The sequence below is a fragment of the Gymnogyps californianus genome, chromosome Z (assembly GCF_018139145.2).
Source record: "Gymnogyps californianus isolate 813 chromosome Z, ASM1813914v2, whole genome shotgun sequence".
In the NCBI taxonomy this organism is placed as follows: Eukaryota; Metazoa; Chordata; class Aves; order Accipitriformes; family Cathartidae; genus Gymnogyps; species Gymnogyps californianus.
In genome coordinates, this window is record NC_059500.1 from 70,659,457 (window position 1) to 70,682,338 (window position 22,882).

At 36.8% G+C, this 22,882-nt stretch overlaps 2 protein-coding genes across 2 annotated transcripts in view; both read left to right on the top strand.

The window, feature by feature from the left end:
- Window positions 1-14,336, top strand: part of NUP155 (nucleoporin 155) — a 33,106-nt gene extending 18,770 nt beyond the window's left edge. Inside the window, exons 21-35 of the mRNA XM_050912467.1 lie at window positions 197-300; window positions 2,163-2,296; window positions 4,090-4,281; window positions 4,925-5,063; window positions 5,736-5,871; window positions 6,292-6,445; window positions 6,719-6,823; window positions 6,959-7,113; window positions 7,609-7,738; window positions 8,009-8,122; window positions 8,598-8,718; window positions 10,217-10,327; window positions 11,637-11,773; window positions 12,530-12,630; window positions 13,883-14,336. Of these exons, the coding sequence (XP_050768424.1) occupies window positions 197-300; window positions 2,163-2,296; window positions 4,090-4,281; window positions 4,925-5,063; window positions 5,736-5,871; window positions 6,292-6,445; window positions 6,719-6,823; window positions 6,959-7,113; window positions 7,609-7,738; window positions 8,009-8,122; window positions 8,598-8,718; window positions 10,217-10,327; window positions 11,637-11,773; window positions 12,530-12,630; window positions 13,883-14,021 (1,972 nt within the window). The 3' untranslated portion in view covers window positions 14,022-14,336. The remainder of the gene's footprint in view (window positions 1-196; window positions 301-2,162; window positions 2,297-4,089; window positions 4,282-4,924; window positions 5,064-5,735; window positions 5,872-6,291; window positions 6,446-6,718; window positions 6,824-6,958; window positions 7,114-7,608; window positions 7,739-8,008; window positions 8,123-8,597; window positions 8,719-10,216; window positions 10,328-11,636; window positions 11,774-12,529; window positions 12,631-13,882) is intronic.
- Window positions 14,337-18,398: 4,062 nt separating this feature from the next.
- Window positions 18,399-22,882, top strand: part of CPLANE1 (ciliogenesis and planar polarity effector complex subunit 1) — a 63,164-nt gene continuing 58,680 nt past the window's right edge. The window contains exons 1-5 of the mRNA XM_050912520.1: window positions 18,399-18,479; window positions 19,377-19,512; window positions 19,706-19,825; window positions 20,670-20,899; window positions 21,248-21,354. Coding sequence (XP_050768477.1) covers window positions 18,399-18,479; window positions 19,377-19,512; window positions 19,706-19,825; window positions 20,670-20,899; window positions 21,248-21,354 — 674 coding nt within the window. The remainder of the gene's footprint in view (window positions 18,480-19,376; window positions 19,513-19,705; window positions 19,826-20,669; window positions 20,900-21,247; window positions 21,355-22,882) is intronic.

Consider the following 22,882-nt stretch of genomic DNA (forward strand, 5'->3'; position numbering starts at 1 on the left):
TTGTGTTAAATTTACTAGTGGTATTTAATGTCCAGCTCTTGAAAAACTATACCATGCATATCTGTGTTGAGTTGAAGTGTATGTATGGTCTCCAGCTTCAACTCTTCAGATGCTAAAAATGAGTTGTTAGATTTCATCTTTAAAAGATTCAGTATTTGTAATCATATTAGCATCTCTCTCTATTTTGGAATTGTAGTTTCAGCACACCAGCCAATCTGCAACAGAGGCTGCTGGGTTTCATGCGGCCTGATGGTGGAAGTTCTCAGCAAGTCCAGCAAGAACTCCAGAGAAAATATCATGGTATGTAATTACTTTTGAACAGGAAGTATCAGGGAATGGTGCATTTCGATGTTGGCTTTCTCAGTTTTCTTGTTAAAACCTCTGAATAAAAATGTGTTTTTTCCATACAAATTTGACATTAATCAATATGCCATACTTGGTAATAAGTTCTTCAGAAAAGGCACTGTAGTTTGGAAATTAACTTTGTTAGCACCTTGCTTTTGCTTCCATACCATATCATACTGTTCCATCAGGAGCAGTGCTTCTGCAGTGACATTGATGTGAAAAAATCATTTACATACGACTGTAGTAGAGATTAAGTATATACCCCGAATGAAAACTCAAATCTAGATAGAGAAACATTCCAGCCTTTAGGTTGACTGTGGCAAGAGACTTCATTTGTTACATGCTGCAGATGTTACCTTTCAGTTTGATATTGAAAGCTTTAATATTGCAATTAATTAAAGCAATCCACAAAGGAGAATATCTCTCCGTGAAGAGAATCTGGGTTTCAGCACAGTAACATCTAGTGGTCTTGAGCCACTGCAAAACACAAGTTGTATCTCTCAATTTATGAAGCTATAATAAAAGTCCTTGAACTTTAAAGCACTTTTAAACTTCTGTCTCTCATACGAAGAATTAAATATCAATTCTGTGTAGATACGTGTCCTCTTTATCCTATTTTCCCCATTCAGACAATCTTGAAATACAAAACTAGAAGTTTCTTTCCTAATGTTCTTCCTAGTGTTCTCCATATTTCCTAAGATTGTTTTGCCTTCTCATTACAATACTTAGTAGCTGCACACCCATTTATATTTTCAGGATAGCAATTGTTAAGCAGTTCATTTGTGAGAAAAGTGAGTATGTTGTCCTGTTAAAAAGAAATACTGTAATGCAAGTTGCCAAAGTTATGGTCACTGAAATGTCTACAGAACTTTGTTCAGAAATAAGAGGCCTGTCACGCAGCCCATTTGAACTCCCATCCTATAGTGTAGCTTTTGCCCAGCACTTGCAGGCAAGTTGGGAAGTGTTGCTGATGTGTATACAGAATTGAAGATGATTGTGGTCCATGTGGGTATAATCCTGGGTTTTAATTTCTGCTTCTTTTTCTGTACTGCTCACTTTCAATAGTGTGAATGTAAATTTTTTAGAAAAAGTAATTATGTAGAATTTGGTAGACATTTAATAATTTTGTATTTAATTTTTATGCATTCCAAAGCCCATAAACACTTTTGGATTGCTAAATGACACAATATAATTATTGCTGCCTCATTTCTGAACTGTAAGCACTCAAAAGTAAAGACATAAATTGTTGCAATTATGTTCCATCCATGTAATAAGTATGTCCATATTATTCTTTCAGTGAATATAATACATCTTACCAGATTTAAATGTTACTCGTTTTCAGAGCACTTGTTCCTTTAAAGATAGTGTAGACAGTGTTGACCAAAGTCGTAATTGTAATTGCTCTTTCTAAAAACAAATACAGGTAATCAAACAAAAAGGGAATATTTCTGTTTTATTTTTATTTCTTTTATGTTCATCATAAATACATTTATAATAACTATTTATGAAAAAAACAAGCAAAAATTTAAGACTGATATGTAAATTCGGTGCACTCACACGAAGCTATACTTCTTTTTCAGAAAGTACTCCTCCTGTGTTGCATAGTTTGAAATAGATGTTAACAGATGGGATTTGTTTTGGGGAAATGGTAACATGGCACTTTCCTCCAAAGAGAGCTAGACAGCATTAATCAAGAATGGAAGAGAAAAAAAAATTCAGAAATTTAAAGAGATTGTTATTGTAAAGTTTCAAAGATTTACATGCTAATTTGAAAGACGTAGAACAGTTACTTACTGACAATGTCTTTGCTTTTTCAGCTGAGGCACAGCTAACTGAGAAGACCTCACTTCAAGGCATCCAGCAGCTTGTTCGCAAAACCTGCCAGGCATTGGCTTTATGGAAGTTACTGTGTGAGCACCAATTCAGTGTTGTTGTAGGTGAGCTTCAGAAGGTACGATCTGAATCATATGATTTTAATTTGTTTGTATTTAACATCTTAATTTATTCTGCTACCTAAATATTCTCAAAGGAGTATTACTTTATTTCATTAAGAAACATATAATGAATTTTAAACCACATAAGGATTTTTATTCAGCTTGCAAGTGTTTGTTTTTAAGAGACTGACGTGTAGTATTGACCTCATCACCCAGTTTTAGCAAATTGGAAGTGTCACTAACAATAGGTTTTATTTTACTTTTATTGACAGTTAATAATGAGTCTGGTTTTATAAATTACTGTGTTTTCACCTTAAGCACATTCTGCAAAATGTACTGAAAAGAACAGACCAATGTCCAGCCGAGAAGAATTCACTCTTTGCCTTAGTGTTGGTAAAGGTTTAACAGTGGAGAGCAATAGGGTTGTAGAGTCTCAAACCCTTGCACTTTCGTGTAAGCAGGGGTCCAGAGTGTATCACAGAACAGCTGAGGTTGGAAGGGACCTCTGGAGATTATCAGCCCCCTCTGCTCAAAGCAGGGTCAACTAGAGCAGGTTGCCCAGGACCATGCCCAGTAAGGTTTTTAATATCTCCAAAGACGGAGACTCCATAGCCTCTCTGGGCAACCCGTTCCAGTGTTAAACCATCTTTAGAGTAAAAAAGATTTTTCTTATGTTCAGGTGTGATTTCCTTTTCTTCAGCTTTTGGCTATTGCATTGTCTCCTGTCGCTGGGCACCACTGAGAAAAGTCTGGCTCTGCCTTCTTTACACCTTCCCATAAATATTAGTAAGATCCAACACACTGCCCCCTCAGCCTGCTCTTCTCCAGGGTAAACAATCCCAGTTCTTTCAGCCTCTCCTTGTTTTTAAAGAAAGAAAATTACAGAACTATGGGTGCTGCTGCTGTATACCCTTTGCTAATGTGGAATTTGCATCCAGCCCTTGAAGAAGCTATTCCTTTGAATACTAGGCATTCTGTCCTAGCACTTGATAGGAAGATAGATTATCTGAGAAGTTGTATTCTTTGTCCATAAAAAGAACAATTTTTAAACTTTCCAAACGCACAGAAGGAGCTGTGCACACTGCTTTGGGGAGTTAGCACGATCTCTAACACAGGCAGCTTTTCTCTTGTGTTGGACAAGGAGTTAAGTAATTGTTTAACAAATAGAACCTTTTCCTCTGCAGTAGTTTTAGAGTTTTTGTAATAGTATTTTCGTGCTGTTAGTGATCATCCCTAGACACTACATAGACACTACTGGCAACTCTCCATGAGCAAATACTCCTAATAATTAAAAAAATTAATAACCTTCAATGTAATTTAATATTAAAAAAGCATAAAGAGTACAGACCTCAAACTTTTTAAATTCCTCCTTTTTATGCATCTGTTATTTTTTTTTCATCTATGACAGTACTCCGATGGTTCTGAGTGACATACTTATTTTATGGGGTGTGCATTATGACAGTGCCCCGTGAAGTAAGGGGAACTGCTAATTCCATTCTTACTCACAGAGATCTGAAATCAAAGTGGCACATAGTGAAGATGGCAGAGGAAGTCTGCTAAGAGGAGTTCTCACTGTCCTTTGGCATCCAAGGGTCCAGTGCCTTCATTGATAGAGCTTTCTTTATTATTTCCATTTTGCTATATAATGTCTGTTTTAAATAATGTATTTCTATGCTGTGCACTTCAGTCATTGGGCTTTTGTATGTTTTTATTTACTGGAAACAGTTAATTTTGCTGCTGTAACATTGTGATGTTTCTAAACAATAAAGTGAAAACTTTGATAAACTAATGAAATTCTGTCTATCTTCAGGAACTTCAAGAACATCTAAAGATTACTGCTTTTAAAGACTTGGTAATTAGAGACAGAGAGTTGACTGGAGCACTCATTGCTTCTCTCATAAACTGTTATATCAGAGATAACGCTGCTGTGGATGGCATCATTGCCCATTTGCAAGATATCTGTCCTCTTCTTTATAGCACTGATGATGCTGTGTGTTCCAAGGTAAGCGCGTGTTCAGATTTTACAGCACCAAAACACAACTTCAGAACGTATTCAAATGTGTAAGTTGGGCAGCTTGTAAATCATTGTGCTCAAGTAGTTTCAGGAGCACAAGAACTAATGAAGGCAAGTCATGGGCATATTTGTGTCTTGTAGTTGATCGATGCTGAAAATTATGCGAGCTCTGGTTTGAAGCATTTGCAGTTATGTGTAGTGTTCATATGGTGTCTACCTTCAATGTGATGTCTAATAAAACTGTCGTCTTGCTGTTGATAAAATGGGTTCTTACTCCAGTCTTTCCTCAGCATAGTCTCTAGTTTCATGGAATTTGTGGAAAGATAATTGTGTTTAAGAACTTCACTCTTTGAAGCTCTTCAAATAAATTTGAAAAAAGTAACTGGTGAGGGGAGAATGGGGAACCAGTTCGTTGTTTAAGTCTTAAGCCCTTCTCTCTACTGCCGTTGTACAGTCTTTCTGCTGGAAACAGTGTTATCAAGTGATGAGAGAGTGCTTTTGAGAGGATGATGTTTCTACTGTTTCAGCTTTGAAGTTTGGAATAATAACTCATTAACTTACAACAATATCCATGATCTGTTCATGATGTGTTCATGTGAATAATTTCCATTTTCCCACCATTTGTCTTTAGGCAAATGAACTGCTTCAGCGGTCTCGACAGGCTCAAAGCAAACTGGAAAAAGAGAAGATGCTAAGGGAGTCACTGAAAGAGTACCAGAAGATCAGCAATCAAGTAGACCTTGCTAATGTCTGCGCGCAATATAGGCAAGGTAAGAGGCAATCACTGATCATGTTCTGGTAAATAGTTTCTGTAGTATCCTTTCATGCCATCTTCTTTTTTGTTTGTTTTGTTTACTAACTTTCAACTCATTTTACAGTGTTTTACCATAAACAGTTTCTTAATAACTCTTACAATTAATATACGTCAATATACAATATACACTGTTCTTCTTTAAAGCCTTTCTAGATTTCACCAACCAATCAAAAAGCCCACTTCTGCATAGAAATATTCCCATCCACTTATTTCCCATTGCAGTGTCCATTTGTTTCATATATGTGGTAAAAATGTTTTTAGGAAAATTGTTGGACTGTATGTAAGCAGAGGGTAAATGACTGTACTTTGCAGGTAAGGTTTTATGCCAAATATGCTGTTTGAAAGATGGTTCTGAATCCTGGTTTGTGCAGTAGAAGCTAGTACATAATTTAAACATAGCTATAACTTGTAACAGTCAAGATTTCAGCCTCTGTACAAATATGTAACTTCAAACTTGTATATAATCCCACAGGTTAGGTACAGGCATAAACCTTTATACGATACAGACCAGAGTGAATAGGGTTTATTTTTTCTTGCTTGCTAAAATGTGAAGTGTTCGATGTCACTTATCATTTTGTCATAGATTTAATACAATAATGAACAGTGATATTTGTTGGTTTTTTTCTAGTGCGTTTCTATGAGGGAGTAGTAGAACTCTCTCTTACAGCTGCTGAGAAGAAAGATCCCCAAGGTCTTGGCCTTCATTTCTATAAAAATGGAGAACCAGAAGAAGATGTTGTTGGACTCCAAGCTTTTCAAGAGAGGTAAGTTTTCAGGATACCTTATTACCATTATATGGGCTGCTTTATTTCAAGTGACTGGAAAAGTAACTCTTTGGAGGAAGGTATGCGGGGTAATGACGAACAAGCATTTTATAATAAGGGACACAATACAGATGTTTTTTGCCCAGCATGCTCTCCTTCATTATTGTTAATACGGCACCACTTAATCTGGAACATCTGGTAGATGGCAGAAAACATTGTGATGTGAACATTACAGAAATACTTGTTAGAAAGACGATTGAGAAGAAACTAGATTGTGGCAACTAGCTGACAATAATTTGTGACCTTTTTTAAATTTTAGTAATAGTATTTACAAGGGCATACGATAACAACATGTGAGAAGAGTATTTCATAGATAGTTGCAATGAAAATTGTGAGGCTTTTCTTTTGCTCTGTTTACAGATTGAACAGCTACAAGTGTATCACTGACACCCTTCAAGAGTTAGTGAATCAAAGTAAAGCTGCTCCTCAGTCTCCCAGTGTACCCAAAAAGCCAGGTCCTCCAGTGCTGTCATCTGACCCCAACATGCTAAGCAACGAAGAAGCAGGGCACCATGTAAGAAACTCACAAAAAAATCATGACTGCATTCCAGAAAGTAGTGTGATTTGAAGGGGTGTAGAATTTATTAATTTTTTAAAAATTATGGAATAGTTTAGGAAAGTAGATAAAAGTCAAGATTTGTCATGAATTGGCTTCTTTATGTACAGAGCATTCATAGAAATGATGACATGCAAATAACATGAACCTAAGTATTGTCGCATATGTATTCAGTGCTTGATGTAATGTAACCACTTCTGGAATAACAGCTTTGGCCTTTTCTTCCCTTAGTTTGAACAAATGCTAAAGCTGGCTCAGCGTTCAACAGATGAACTGTTCAGTATTGCACTTTACAACTGGTTGATACAAGTTGACTTGGCGGACAAACTGTTACAGGTGAGCTCCTCTCTATACAACGAAATAATTTGTTGGAGGGTTCCACTGAACTGGACGAGTTAATTGTAATAATGCTGATGCTTTAAAAAAGAGGAGAGAGCAAGAATATAAATGTTAACTTTATGACTTTTGCAGGTTACTGCCCCCTTCTTGGAACCCTACCTTGTGCGGATGACCAAGATAGACCAAAACAAAGTCCGTTATATGGATTTACTGTGGAGATACTTTGAAAAAAACAGAAACTTTAGTAATGCAGCCAGAGTCTTGGCTAAGTTGGCTGACCTGCATAGGTATGGATTATGTGTGATCTATTGCATATGTTGAGGTAACTGGGGAAAACCAAACTAAAATCAAAACCTTATATGTAGGTATTTTAAGAAAAGGACAAGAAAAGGCCAGTGCCCAAGGATGTTTGCTAAAAAAATTTTAATTGAATGGAATATATTAGCTTTTAATCCAGGCCATTATTGGAAAGAAATTATGTGTTTATTTTATGTATTATACATTAGCTTGCAATGTATTTTGTGTTGTAAGTACTGTATATTAAGTGGCCATTTCTTACACAGAATTTTATAATGCGATAGTTAACTGTGGAGCAGTGGATTGAGAAGTACACTAGAACTGAGCCTCCAACAAAGATGGGGTTACATGGCTGGATAATGTCCTGCATGATTTAGTAAAATCAGGAGAAGTCACATACTAATTCCCAGAGTCTAGTTAGAATATAACTAACCCTCAAATAATTATATTAAGTACCTATTTTATTTTGAATATTTGTTCTGCAGCACAGAAATTTCTCTTCAGCAGCGTCTTGAATACATTGCACGTGCCATTTTGAGTGCCAAAAGTTCTACTGCCATATCCTCTATAGCTGCAGATGGTGAATTCCTACATGAACTAGAAGAGAAAATGGAAGTAAGAAAAAATATTATTCTAAGCTACACTGTAAATGTGTTATTTCACTTTGTCTCATTGGCACATGACATTTTTATTACCAATTCTGTAGAAACAGTTTTCTCTGCTTTCTTCCCGACATGGCAAAGTTATGCAGTTGATAGGAGACTCGGAGGTGTAAGACAGTAACATTTCTACATTTAAATAAGTTAAAGTTAATTCTGGGTGTATTCTTAAGCTTTGATTAAATTAATCCAATCTTGAAATATTTTATTTTTCTTTTTAAACAAGGTTGCAAGGATCCAGCTTCAAATACAAGAAACATTACAACGGCAGTATTCCCATCATTCTTCAGTGCAAGACGCAATCTCCCAGCTTGATGCTGAGCTTATGGATATAACCAAGGTGATTAAAATTTCTCTGTATTAATTTATCACATCGGGGTGGGGGGTAAAATGTTTTGCAAAGAATGATCCTATGCTGACTAGAAAAAGTAATAGACAGTTTGGCATTCCTGGTCTCAGAATGTCTGTTACCCTAGACTGTCTTTTTCTGTACTTTGATATTCCTTCAATCTTTAGTACTTTAATTTCTTCCATGTGTTTATCTTCTTTATTAAGTCTCTTAGATTTCTTCATTCATTGGGAAAATTGTTAGAAAATTAACAGTATTAATTATAACTTCATATAAAATTGGGGATTGTATGTAAGAAGTGAAATTAAATGTAGTAACAAAAAAAATTCACTTAGTGTTTGACAACAGTTACTTAAGTTGCACCTTTACTAGTCTGATGTCTACCATACAAAATATAGAAAAGCTGATTTTAAAAATTTCCTTTTTATCCTACTTGAAATGTAAAACCTGGTAATTTTTCTTTCAGCTGTATGGAGAATTTGCTGACCCTTTTAAGCTCTCAGAGTGTAAGCTTGCAATTATACATTGTGCGGGTCATTCTGATCCCATCTTGGTGCAAACTCTATGGCAAGAAATCATTGAGAAAGGTAGGTCTTAATGGACTAGGAGTGGTACAAGCTAGAACTATAGGAAAATGGTACAATTAAAGCTTTTAAGACAGACTGTGTGCTGCTACTGATATGCTGTCCAAGTGAGATGCATCTTTTCTGGACTATTCTGTAATATATTTGGTAAGCATAGTTAACTAGTAATTCATTAATGTTACTACCTGTGGCTTGTGTGCCTGTCCTGGTTTTGGCTGGGATAGAGTTAATTTTCTTCTTAGTAGCTGGTACAGTGCTGTGTTTTGGATTTAGTGTGAGAGTAATGTTGATAACACACTGATGTTTTAGTTGTTGCTAAGTAGTGCTTATCCTAAGGACTTTTCAGTTTCCCATGCTCTGCCAGCAAGCAGGTGTGCAAGAAGCTGGGAGGGAGCATGGCCAGGACAGCTGACCCGAAGTAGCCAAAGGGATATTCCATACCATAGAATGTCATGCTCAGTATATAAACGTGGGGGGAGTTGGCCGGGAGGGGCGGATCGCTGCTGGGGCATCGGTGAGTGGGTGGTGAGCAATTGCATTGTGCATCACTTGTCTTTTCTTGGGTTTTATTTCTTTTTTTTTGTTATATTCCTTTTCATTACTATTATTATATTATTATTCTTAGTATATTAGTATATTTTATTTTACTTTAGTTATTAAACTGGTTTTGGGGGGGGGTTGAGATTAGAACAGTTTAATAACTAAAGTGCCTGCCTAAAGGACAGAAAAGTAATATTTTTACATATATGTTGGAGCATATTGCATGTATGGCTTGAATAATCACATTCCAGGTAACATTTAAGAAGTTGTTTCATCTCTTCTTGTTCTTAGATGCTATTATATATGGACTTCAGAATACCTGTGAAATTTTGTCTGAAGGTTTCACTATTAGGAAATTATAATAAAAATGTTAAATTTATCATGACAAAGATTAAAGAATCTTCAGGGAGTTCGGCATTTTTATAATGTTGACAGGAGTGGAAGTGTAAGGGTTTTGTCCATTTATAGAGAAGCAGAGTAGTGGGCATAGGTCTGCAAGCCTAGCCACTCAACTGTGATAATCTGCCTCACCCTTTACCATGAGTTGGTAATTCACTCTCTTTTCCTGTTTTTTTTTTTTTTTTCCTGGATTTTGTGCTCGAGGTTGCCACTGTGCAAACAACATTGACAGTGATTTGAGGGAAAAGCTATGTGGTAGTGGTTTTTTTGTGGGTTTGTTATTGTTGGGTTTGGTGGTGGGGTTGGGGGGGGTGGTTTGGTTGGCTGGTTGTTTTTTTCCAGTAGATTTGCATGGAACTTCAAGAAAACATAAAAATCTGTGAATATATATGCATACACACCAGGAAAAGCTGTGTTTTCACTTCCATGTGCTGATTTTGCACTGACAATAGCATAAGATTTTGATGTGTTAGTAGTAAATTTAAGTACCTCAGTGTAGTTGTGTATAAATGTGGAACTTTTTTTCTGAAGTTCTTTCTAAGTTATTTCTTTTCACTTTCAGAGTTGAGCGATAGTGTGTCTCTGAGCCCCGCTGACAGAATGCAAGCACTTAGTCTGAAGATGGTATTACTTGGAAAGATATATGCTGGCACACCTCGTTACTTTCCTTTAGGCAAGTTGTTTAGCCTGCCTAGTACATAAACGTACACATTACATGAATGGGTCTCAGCTTTCTTTTTAGCCTCTTTAAAAAAGTTTTAACCTAAGAAATGTCTGTATTTTTTAAATCTAAAAGGAAAGAATATTGATAATTTTGTGATATATATTACATGCTTGTGATACATAATTACTGTAGTAATTTGTTGCTTCAGCTACAGCAAAAAAATTCACAAATAATTCCAACTGTCAGTAGTGATGGAGTTGATCTTGAGGGTAGCTGGGTAGTACTTTTCAGTTTTGTCCAGGAAATTAGGAACAAAAGCACTGTGATACTTGCTCATTATTACAGTGACTTTGACAAGGGATTGAGGAGAGGGAGGTTAGACAAAAAGTAGAAATAGAATTCCTATTGGCTTCTAATTTTGTAAACACAGTATAATTGTATGTTACAAAACCGTTACAGTTTTTACAGGTGCAGTTTTTCCTAGAATTTATCTAGGGATGTCACCAGAATTTACAGTTTTTCACCCTGAATGGGAAATAAATGAAGCTTAGAAGGCAGCAACAGTTATTTTTGAATGGCTGTGCAGATCCCATTTTAGAAAGTAGCAAAGCTTCTTTGTATCAAAGTACAAAGTAAAAATGTGTATTTGTACATATAATAAGATTTTAGGCAACCACATTTATCTGCTGTCTTTTGAAGTATCTACTGCTATCTGCAGGGGCAGATTCTAAAAACAATTCAGGAGATTTCTGGATCCTTTTTGGAGCTTCTTTCTGCTTTTGAGATGCTCACGTTTTGACAACTTGGTATTATATAAAAACCTCGAAAATATATTGTTCGGCACTAAATGTTCTTTTACAATATTAAAATATAAAATACTAAAATATTGTAAAAGAACATTTAGTGCCGAACAATATATTGTTAATTGTTACTGACACTTAAACATGATAAAAGATGCAGTAGCGTTGCTGGCTATTCTAGCAAATGAAATGATAGTATGTTCTTTTGTGCTGAAACAAAAGTTAATGAACTTTTCTTAACAGCATAGTTCCGTGGCAGAACTGTAATAGAGTACTTAGTATGAGTAATCCCTGTCATGCATTGCTGATAACTTAATACCATCTTTGGAGGTAGCTACATTTTGGATATCCTTCCCTCAGTGCAGACTGGGGGAAACTATGTGCTTCACAGGAGAAAGGTACCAACTGTGTGGAAGACAGAAAATTAAACTTGGAGTAAATAACTTTCAAATGCCTTTCTTTGCTAGACTCCCATTAACAAGTTGGAATCTAAACATCCAATTATTTTTGTCCTCCAGATTTTTTAGTGCAGTTTCTAGAGCAACAGGTCTGCACTTTGAACTGGGATGTAGGTTTTGTAACATATACCATGCAAGAAATCGGAGTGCCACTGCCAAGGCTGCTTGAAGTATATGACCAGTTGTTTAAAGCACGGGTAAGGAAAATAGCCACAAAATAAGAATTTTGTTTTTGACTGCTATCAAGGTCTGTCTTTAGCAGGAAACATGAAATAATGTAAAGTGTGATATATCAAAATAGCAGCTTCATAGCTTTTGTTCTCTTTTTTTACTCAAAGGCTTTTAATGCTGCTTTTTTTTCCCCTGTTGATTGTATTCATTTCAGTCCTAAAGTATGAGGAAAATCATTAATCCTTCTACTTCATCTAAATCTGATTTAGGATTAAATAGGATTAGAATTGTTATGTTGCAGAAGGAACAGCAGATCTTGAATATATTAATTTTATTTGTTTCCTATTGATTAAAATTTGCTATATTACTTCATCTTGCCTAATCTATTGATACAATAGGCATAAAGAATAAGTAGTCATATTTTTAACTTTTAGTTTGTAGAACAGGCTTAAACAGAATTAAAGCAAAGAGAATTGACTTGCTTCTTTTTACCCAGATTCCTTACAGTGTAAGGAATTCAGAACTTCCTAAAATCTGTTACTTCACAGACTGTTAGGTAATGGAAAACTGAGTTAAATTCATGTATGTTTTAGTACTCAAAAGTCAAAATACTACTTATAGACTTAATATAGATTAAGATAGAATTCCCATTTCTCTTACATTTTTGTTATAATGAATAAATAATTACCACAGCTGGCAATTTGTGTGTACACGTACACACAGATTTTTTTTTCTTGTCTCCTTAATATTTGTCTCCTTAATATTTTGGAATCTTTTTTTAGGACCCATATTGGAATAGAATGAAAAAGCCTTTACACCTTTTAGAGTGTATTCATGTATTATTATCAGGATATGTACATGATCCAAGCAGAGTACTTCTGAGGTAAGAAAGGCAACTATACCCTAATAAATAGTGAAAGATATAAAATATCCTAAAGCACTGCACTTCAGCAATCCCCAAAGCTTTTCTCCTTTTCTTTTGGGTGAATTTAGTATTTCTTTCCTAGCAGTGATTACTGAGACTCCTCATTTAAAACCAGTTGGTAGAAACTTGTAGGGTCCTCCCTATAAACTACTTCAACAAAGATAATTTTCTCCACTTCACTAAAGATTCATGAGGAACTGAGAGGATTATTTTGTAAATTTTGGCAACATCCTTTAAGAAGTATTACAGACAAATTTGAGGGAATGTGGGAAAAGTGGGTAAAAATGAGAATCAGGTGTTTTGTGAATGAAACGGTGAACTCTAATGAAGAAAGGCTAGAAGCACTGAGTTCTTGTATTCTGGAAGAGAGAAGACTAAACATGGGGATAGATCTTCCCAAATTGTTTTTAAGAGGTTGGTGATGAATCACTCTACAAGACTAAAATTCAGCTTCGTCTGCAACAGGAAAGAATTTAGGTTTCATACTAGAAAAAGTTTCTAACTAAAAGAACAGCTATGTGCTTGAACAAGTTGCCTGCATATTATGGAATCTCTAGCTTTGGCAACTTTTGTGAATAAACTGTACAAACTTCAGTCAGAACCATCTTGTCTCAGAAACAACAAGCAGAACCAGGCAAAGTCTTGATAACTCTTCTAACCACAAATTTTTCTGATTCTCTTGAAAATATACAGGTAAATATCCCCTGTTCACATATAAAGTTTACATCTATCTTTTCTCGGGTTTTTGGTCTTTTATGATTAGCTGATTTAATACTGTAGTGAATGTTGTCTAATTTTAGTATCTGCTTAGATATTAATACCTAAATTGTTGTGATTTGATACTAATTTTAGATATTTAAATTGCTATCTAAATAAATAACTTATACATTGATTGTATTCATATCTAAAGTAATACCTAAATATTAAACTAAATATTTCACATTGGTATTAACTGTATCATGTTTTATTGTTTATATTTCATATCAGATAAATAGTAATGATTCATTTATTTTTCCATTATGCCTTAGTCACAAGCATTAGATTTAAAAAATCAATTTTTCTAATAAATAAATACTTAAAAGTAGCTGACAGATGTCTTGCTGATATTTTATTCTGTTAAAACTCAAAGAATGCTCAATTTCTATTTCCGATGAATTCCAATATACAGAAACAAAAAGGAGCTTGCTGTTATTCTATGTTTTCTTTACAGGCGACGATTCACAAATGTTTGCTTGGATGCTGTTAGTTGCTACCTGGTTGAACTTCAGTCTATGAGCCCGACGCTAATGGTGCAGACTACTATTGGGAATTTTAAATCACTACAGGCTAAATTAGAACGGCTTCACTGATTGACGAATATAATAACAGAATCATTAGCTCAGATAAAATGAGCTATGAAATACAAGTTCAGATGTCTGTGCTGAATCTCTGGAAGAACAAATCCTCAGAAAAATTCTGAGAAAGGTGTATCTCCTGCTGCAGTTATCAGTTGTGTGGCCTGTATTCGTGCTATTCTAAAGGTATCTACAAATTGTAGAATGTAAATGTGACAAATGGATTTTCTTTTACTACTACCGAATTTTTTAACAATAGAAAGCTTTTTTTTATACTGCTGAAATAAAATACATTGTGTGATCTTTCCCTTGAGGATTAAAAATATTTGGAAAATATTTTTGTTTTTCTTTATTTAACATAAAGTAATGGAGAAAAGTAGGATGTAAAATCTACTTGATGGCTGTTTTACAAGTATCAAAACAAGAAATGACAACTGCAGAAGGCAAGATGATGATAAAAGTGCATGTAGATGAGTCAGCTTGTAAATAGTCATGCCAGGGAGTAGTGATGCAATCATAACTCTCTGCATGAGTTTATTGGCAGGTCTTCCCATAACAAAGATAATAATTATTTCGTAACTGTCACTTTAAACACAGCCTGCTTCTGTAAATAGAATGTTTGGGATGAAATTGCAGCAACTAGCAATCTAATTTGTATTGCAAGTGAAAGAGCAGAATTAAAAGCCCATTAAATTATTTTCCCTATTCCATTTTAATAAATATGTTGTATATGTTAAAATCAAATAAAGAAGTCAAGAAGTGACTTCTGTCTACTTTCATTATATGCACACAAGCACCAAATTGTGTATATTCCTTAAAAGCAGCAAAGCCTACACATCATCCTGTATGCATGCTTCCTCAGATTTTAAAATCTCATCCTACAAGGAAATTTGTTCTGTCTCTGTTTTACTGCTATGCATGTGTACATATTCAACAGCATAAACTCTGTATAACATGCACAAGAAATTACCGGTTCACGCTGGTCTTCAGTCTTTCCCAAATAACTTCATGTAAGTAAATAATCAAAGAGTTTGGAGAGATTTTTAATGGGGGAAAGAAGCAAATATCTTTACGCCTACAGAGTAGATTAATGTATTTTTTACCAGGAGAATGAGTAGTTGATACATGTATCACAGGTGTTCAAAAAACAGAAAAAAAGAAGTATGGATTAAGACATTTATTTACATGCAAGTTATTTACTTATAGCCTTTAGTACCATAATCTGATTACTATGCTCTAAAGTTTTGTTTAAAGTACAGCCATTACATTTCTTTCCTGTGAACTGCCAGGTACATTCTGATGATTTTCAGCCACAGAATGCACCCAGTGAAGTAATATGTAAATTAAAATACATCTCTTTTACCTCGTTAGATCAAAATAGAGCTGAAAGCTAAATATTGGCTGTTATCTTTTGTCAGTGTTGAAATTTCCTCACAATGTATTTAAATAGAGGAATTACTGTATGTCCTGAGAAAAAGATTTGCATCTTTCCATATGAAGTATACTATCTTTAGATATTTCAAGGTATTTTCTGCTGATAGCTATGTTTCACACCAAGCATGTCATGTACATTTACCCCAGTCTTGTTATTGCCGTTCTGTTCATAGTCTATACCAGTGACGTCCCAAGTCTTGCCTGATGTATTTAACTTTTATTTCTAAATTCTAGTATTTGCACGAAAGTATGCTGGGTTGAGCTGTATTCTGTAATCTAGGCAAGTAGATTTCTATTTTCAGATCTGGAGAAATGACCAAAGAGTTGGGCACAGGCACAAGTCACAGACTTGCGTTTCAGCTCTTCTTTTTTTTTTTTCCAGTTAATAGAATAAGAATGCCTCTGGCAATATTGCAAGTTTTTCAAAGTAAGAGTATTTCAAAGTGTATCAAGAGTTATCTTTGATATTTTTCAGATGATTGCAGGTAATTTCAGCATAGACATTGCCTTCTGTTTTCATAGCACTTGCTCTGCTTTCAGATGGAGAAAGGGTAGGTTCTGCTTCCCAGTTTAAACGTGGAGGGACGTGGAAACCTGAGATCAGCGGAGAGGGGTGGGTGGATTAATGCAGTAGGTGAAACAAATGGTGACAAGTTGTCGTGGTTTAACCCCAGCCGGCAGCTAAGCACCATGCAGCCGCTCGCTCACTGCCCCCCCACCCCTGGGATGGGGGAGAGAATCAGGAAAAAAAAACCTCGTGAGCTGAGATAAAGACAGTTTAATAGGACAGAAAGGAATGAAAAACAATGATAATGACAATAATAATAATATGACAATAGCAATACTAAAAGAATTAAACTATACAAAGCAAGTGGTGCACAATGCAATTGCTCACCACTCGTTGACCGATGCCCAGTTAGTTCCCGAGCCGCGATCCCCCCTCCCAGTTAACTCCCCCCAGTTTATATACTGGGCATGATGTCATATGGTATGGAATAGCTCTTTGGCCAGTTTGGGTCAGCTGTCCTGATGGTGTCCCCTCCCAGCTTCTTGTGCCCCTCCAGCCTTCTTGCTGGCTGGGCATGAGAAGCTGAAAAATCCTTGACTTAGTATAAACACTACTTAGCAACAACTAAAAACATCAGTGTGTTATCAACATTCTTTTCCTACTAAATCCAAAACACAGCACTATACCAGCTACTAGGAAGAAAATTAACTCTGTCCTAGCCGAAACCAGGACACAAGTCTATGGAAATAACTGACCAACATGAATGTGAACCAGTTCTCATTAACAAAATTATCAACAATTGGATGATTACTTTTGTTGGTCTTTTTTTTTCCTTCTGTCCTAATGTTACTCATTCTCAATCAAGATTGTCGTTAAGGGAAGGTAGGAAGGGACTTGGTCTAAAGTGGTTTGAGGAACAAGAGCCAGTTTGAAGGAATAGCTGCTTTAAGGGAATTAAAGGCATTTCTTCAAGATGATGAAACAAAGTGTCTCTCTGTTCACCCTACTTCTTGTATTTCACCTAAATTCCTGTATTTGGTAGGGAGCATTGGTTTCTTACAGCTCTGTCTCCCCCTCCATCTCCCAATACTGATGACGATGCAAGTTCTCCCATATGGAACCTCAGCAGCGTGCCCTGTTGCCCCTGGGCTGTCGCCACAGGCGATACGTGGGGCCCAGCTTTCCCCGCTGAGGGAGAGCTGCTCATGAGGTCTCCGTGGTCAGTTTTCTCGAAGCGCGTGAGCCTTCTACCTAGCTTGCCAAGAAGGAAGGGGCAGAGGGACGCCGTACGCAGAGCCCGGCCGGGGGACGCGAGGAGACAAACGCAGACCCGCTCCCGGCATGAGGGAACCTCCACACTCACGGACGCGACCGAGGCAACCGGAGGGCGCCCACCGGCAGACACAATCTGCCGAGCGGAGGCAATCTGGCGGGCGGGGCTCGTCCCCACGCCTGCGCACTGCGCTGCCCTTGCCCCGCCTCCGGCCCCTGACTGGCAGCCTTTTTGCGGCCGCCCCTGTAGCGAAGGGCTGAGTGCGGCCTGAGCGGCGCTGGGATCCGGCTGGGGCTGTGGCGGCGGGGCTCGGGCTCGGGCTGCCGGGCCCGTCAGCGCCCTGGCTCTGCCGATTGTGGTGAGCATCGATTCGGGCACGCACCATCTCCCTTGGTCTGTGTCCTGAGGGCCGGAGTTAGCCTGAGGGACCGTCTCTGCCCTGACTCGGGCAAAAGTGGCGGTGGAATCCTTGTGGATGGCGCCCGGAGGAGGGAGGGGAAGTCTCTTCCCTCCCTTACTCCCCACGCAGGAGGAAGCGGCTTGCCCGTGCTCTGCTTCCGTTCGGGGCTTCTGCGTCCCCCGAGCAAATCCCCCGAAACGTGAGGCAGCAGCCTGGCGGCCGTCACTGACCCGCCTCGGTGGTCGGGTGTGCCGCGTTCTGTCACCCCGCGGCCTGAGGTGGCTCCGAGGCGGGGATGCCCTCCTCCTGCCCGGGCTCGGGTCTGAAACGCAGCCGGCCCTCTGTGCCCAAGGAGCCCTGCTGGTATTTTGCTTGAGTTTCCGATCTCTTGCGGTTAGGAGGCTGCAGGATGTTTTCCTGGCTTTCTGCGTTCTTATTAGAGCTTTTAGCAAGGTACTTTGTCTTGTGGCTCCTTTCTCTCAACTCCTTCTGGCACAAGTATGTAATCTGCACGGCTGAACTGCAAATAGCCTGTGAGCTACGTGAATGAAAATAGCTGGTTTAGTTTGGAAATACAGGTAAGCATCAGTTCTGTTTGTATTTAGCAGAAAGCTCCTGTAGTTAGGAGGTTGTGTCTAGATTCCCATCTTCTACTCCCATCCCCCAAATAATAAAAAATTCTTGTCTTTTTTTTTTCTTTCTTCAAATTCTCTATAGATATGTGAAAAAGCCACTATTTACGTTTCTTTATAATGGTTACCTGGAGGTTTAATAAGAATGGAGATTAAGCTAGATGTTCTCATCTCTACATGTATCAAACAAAGAAAACCATGGCCTCGCATCTCATGGCTTGGACAGGTAAGTGTAATGAACTTTTTATTTAAATAAAATTCTGCAAAGAGTAGTTTTTTAAATTATATAATACTTCGCACTTCTGTTTGTAGGGAGGAGGGCTAAAAAAAAGCCTCAGGAAGTGATTTGAATAGACCCCACTTAAGAGTTATTGAAATAAATGGCTTGTTTTTCTATCAGATTGACTTGAGGCTGGAGATTCAAAATTTCTTACATAAACAATGGAGAGTCTCTTTTCTTTTGTTTCCCCTCCCCCGCCCCCCCCCTCCCCCCCAAGACTTGTCCCTTATATGAGATTGTTGTTTTGATGGTTCTAGTTTTTCATAACCTTTTTTATAGTACATTGTTGGAAATCGTGAACAATTTTTTTTTTTTTTTTCTGATTCCATCCTGCGTCTGTTGAAAGATATGCTTCCTTGAGCCTTTTTGGGAAAATGAGACTAAATTTTTTTTTTTTCCTTCTCTTCTAATACATGACTTGAGTTTAAGTAGGTAACCATTTAAGTCCAGTTCCTTCTGCTGTTGAAATCACTGGTAAAAATCTGACTAAATTAAACACTGCAAGATGAGATAACTAGTGTCTAATTTGTTGTTGTGTTGTCATTTGTTGGCAGGTAGTTCAGTTGAGGTACTTCGAAGAACTTTTTAATAATGATTGTAAAATAAGTTTGATAGCTTGAAACCTGTGAACCAAATTCGTCATCAGTTTAGGTTGATGCTACATATGATGTTGTACTGTAAAGCAAATATGCCAAAGAATGAAGTTAATATGGTAATTGCAGCTGTAGCATCTTTTTTTTTTAATTATTTTTCCCTAACGCTTTTTATCTCTGCATTATTTTGCAGGTTTATGTAGAAAATAACTTTTTAAAAAATGAAATGCTCTTTTTGTTCTTTCAACAGGAAAAAGAGGCTATTTTTCTTCTAGATGGTAAACATATAAACGAAATTAACCTGGCATCAGGGAAGACAAAGAAGAAAATCCCTCGGCTGCAGTCATTGTTGAAAAATGTAGTTGTTTTAACAACATCGAGAAATGGTTAAGTATAATATCTTACGTATTATAAACTTATGTTATTTTATTTATAGTTGTAACAGTTTAGAAAGGTGGACTATCTAAAGGATCTGCCCATTCACTGTCAGCTTTAGAACTGTGGCTAAGATGGAAGGGAAGTAATTTTAAGTACTTCACAATAATACCCTTCAAAACATCTCTCCCCCGATGAACACAGGTGCTTGGTTGGCAGGAATACTTAAAACAGGAGAGCTATTTCTTTGGAATAAAGATCAAGACTGCTTGAAAATTGTGCCAGCAGTTGAAGAGTCTAGGAAAGTAGTTGCAGCAGCACAAGGTAGGTTGTTTTCAATTAGTCTTTTGAAAAATGGAATAGAGTAGAAGTGATTTTCCTTTTGTTAAGTGTTATTGCACAAGTAAAAGCTATAGGCTCACAGTTTTGCATTTGTATAATTTGTGTGCTAGCTAAGCTTTGACAAATGTCCTTTTTGTCCCTTGAATGGTACAGTTTTTTGCATTTAGTAATCTCCTGTAAATAGTAATTCATTTTTAAATACAGTAAACATTTTTTAATGGTTAGTTTTTAACTGTAGAAAAACATTGCTTACTAGGTTATCAATACCTTAGAGCAGACGTACGTCTGATGTAAACCCTGTACACATAATTCAAAGTTTATTCTGTAGGTGGATTTTTATGACAAATGCTAACTGGAGAGAATAATGTAAAAGCACACATTTGCAAACTTAAGTATCAACTATTGTCATGTATTGAATAATCTTACTGATACTAAGTTGTAAAGAGAAGTATTGTACAAGCAATTCCGTCATTTCAGGGAAGATCAGTAGTGCATTTAGGAGCTGAAGGTAATAGATAGTAGAGCACTTAGACATTTATTAATAGTTTTCATGAAAGATGGATTTCAAGAAAGACAATCTCAGGAAACAACTCTCATGGTTGAGTCTTGTGGAAAAGATAATTCATAAAATGCATAAAAATGGGCGTCCAATCTGACATTACTGCTGCCCAAGGTCTACTATCAGTGATGAAGCTGGAAATGAAAGATATTTAAGGTGGCAGCTTGGATTTCTTGTGATAGAGAAAAAAGAAATTTCCTTTCTTTTTAAATCTAACAGAGGAGCAGAAGCTATTCTGGCACATTGTTGTGTTTGTTTTTTTCCCAGAGTGTTTAATGAGATTGTACTTATATGTATCTGGAGATGGCAGAAAGGCACTATTAGCTACTCCTACAGCATGCGTCTTTTTGTGGGAGAGCACAGAACATGAAAATACATCCTCTTACAAACATTCTTCTTCTGGGCGTTGGACGCAAATTTTGCCTGATGAGTCAGTCATGTTGCCTTCTACTGAAGAAAAAGAAATTGGAGTGCATGCTGCTTTCATACAAAACGAGGTAAAAAATAAGCCCTAAAGCAATTATTTAATCTCTTAAGTAAATTAGAGCCACAGAAGCTACAGTGAATTTCGAGAGCGATGTCTGCCTCTTTGGTGTTGTGTGTAGGCTTAATCATTCAGTTTGTCGTAGATTTAATTACAACATAAGAACAGCCATACTGGATCAGACCAAAGTTTATCTGGCCCAGTAATATTCTTGCCAACCTTTATATTTTTGAATGACAACCTTATGTTATTTAATCTGAATTGTAATAGCTATTAATCTAAATATGTAAATAAATAAAAAGTTGTGTGTAACCAGGTTTTTGGGTTTGTTTTGTTCTTGATTGTGGATTTTTTTCCGCAGATACTGGGTGATTGCTGTTTGTGCTCTTTTGTGTTTTACTCTGGAGAATGTTTGGTGCTCACATTTTTGATTCTTCGATGGCATGAAAATAGCTTTAAATATGTTAGGTAAGTTCAAAGATATTTGAAGTTACATTAGCTTAAGAAGAAGATTGTTATTATGCAGTGCTTTAGAGCTGGGATTCAGAGCTGCAATTGAACACGTTTACGTCGATGTCCAATTAGCCTATAGTTACAACCACCTATTTATGTTTGCATATGTATGTTCATAGCGTGCCACATTATGGATGCATATATTGATCCACATATGGTCATTTTCAAGTATTTAAATGTGGTTAATTTAACAGCATTTATGTGTGTGTTCCATACTTCATTATTAACTTACACCTAAATAAAACTAAGTGTATTTATCACTATGTGTGGGTAGCTATGTATACATACACATGCCTGCACACATCTGTGTGTTAGTGTCAGGGAGTTTTTTGCATCATGCTAATAGAGTTTCCTTTTCTTGTTTTTCTTATATTAGTAGTGCATACTGTGCAGCCATGAATGCCCTGAATACCTCTCTCTCTTCTGTATTATGCATATTTACATATTTTATTTGTTTTCTGTTCCCCTTTTCATCTCTTATGCCTAGACTATGTCAGGAGTGTGTGTGTACGTTTCTTCATCTGGGCTGGGACCATGTACTGAAATAGTTACACAGCCACTTAAAAATGCAATTGAATAATAATCCTGAGTACATGTATAGTCCATTCCTCTTCCTAAGTGAGATACATGCATGTACGAGTTTAAATGGATATCTACTCTGCAGGTATAACTTGAGTAACTTGCTAAAATTTTGCCCCACACTTGACATGGTACAACTGCTTTTGTTAAATGATGCCCTTTTGATGCTAACTTAATGATGTCCTCTTCGCCCTACTAAGCAGCATCACTCTTCACGTAGTTTGTCAATAGCATGGTAATGCCTTTCTGGTAATACAAAAAATGAAATGGAGCATAACATTCCCAGTGTAGGAGTGCATATATATACACCGTAGTACTTGCAGCCTGAAATTGTAACCACATTTCTCAGCCATGTTACTCATAATTTTTTTATGGCAACTATCGCTCAGTTTCATTGCTTACTATTGTTTAACTCATTTTTTCATGTTAATGCTTTATTTTTTGTCTGTTAGGTGGCTTGCTTCCAAATGGAATCTTTCTTGTGTTTTCTGTCATGTTTTGAATCTTTTTAGGGTCATAGAATGGTTTAGGTTGGAAGGGACCTTTAAAGATCGTCTAGTCCAACCCCCCTGCCATGGGCAGGAACAACTTTCACTAGATCAGGTTGCTGGAAGCCCAATCCAACCTGACTTAGAACACTTCCAGTGATGGGGCATCCACAACTTCTTTGTTCAGAGCAGGATACTGTTGATTTTCATTTCCGAATTCTGAGTATTCCTGTGTTGGATGACGTTACACTGTCTGAGGAAGCTGTTCCTGGCTAGAATGCAAGTGCCTTAATTGTATGGCATGCATCTATATTTATTTGCATGTTCTATACATACAGCCCAAATTCCTGTCCCATAAAAATAACTCTTAGTGCTCAGACATATTTTTTAAACTTGTGTAAATACAAAATATTTTT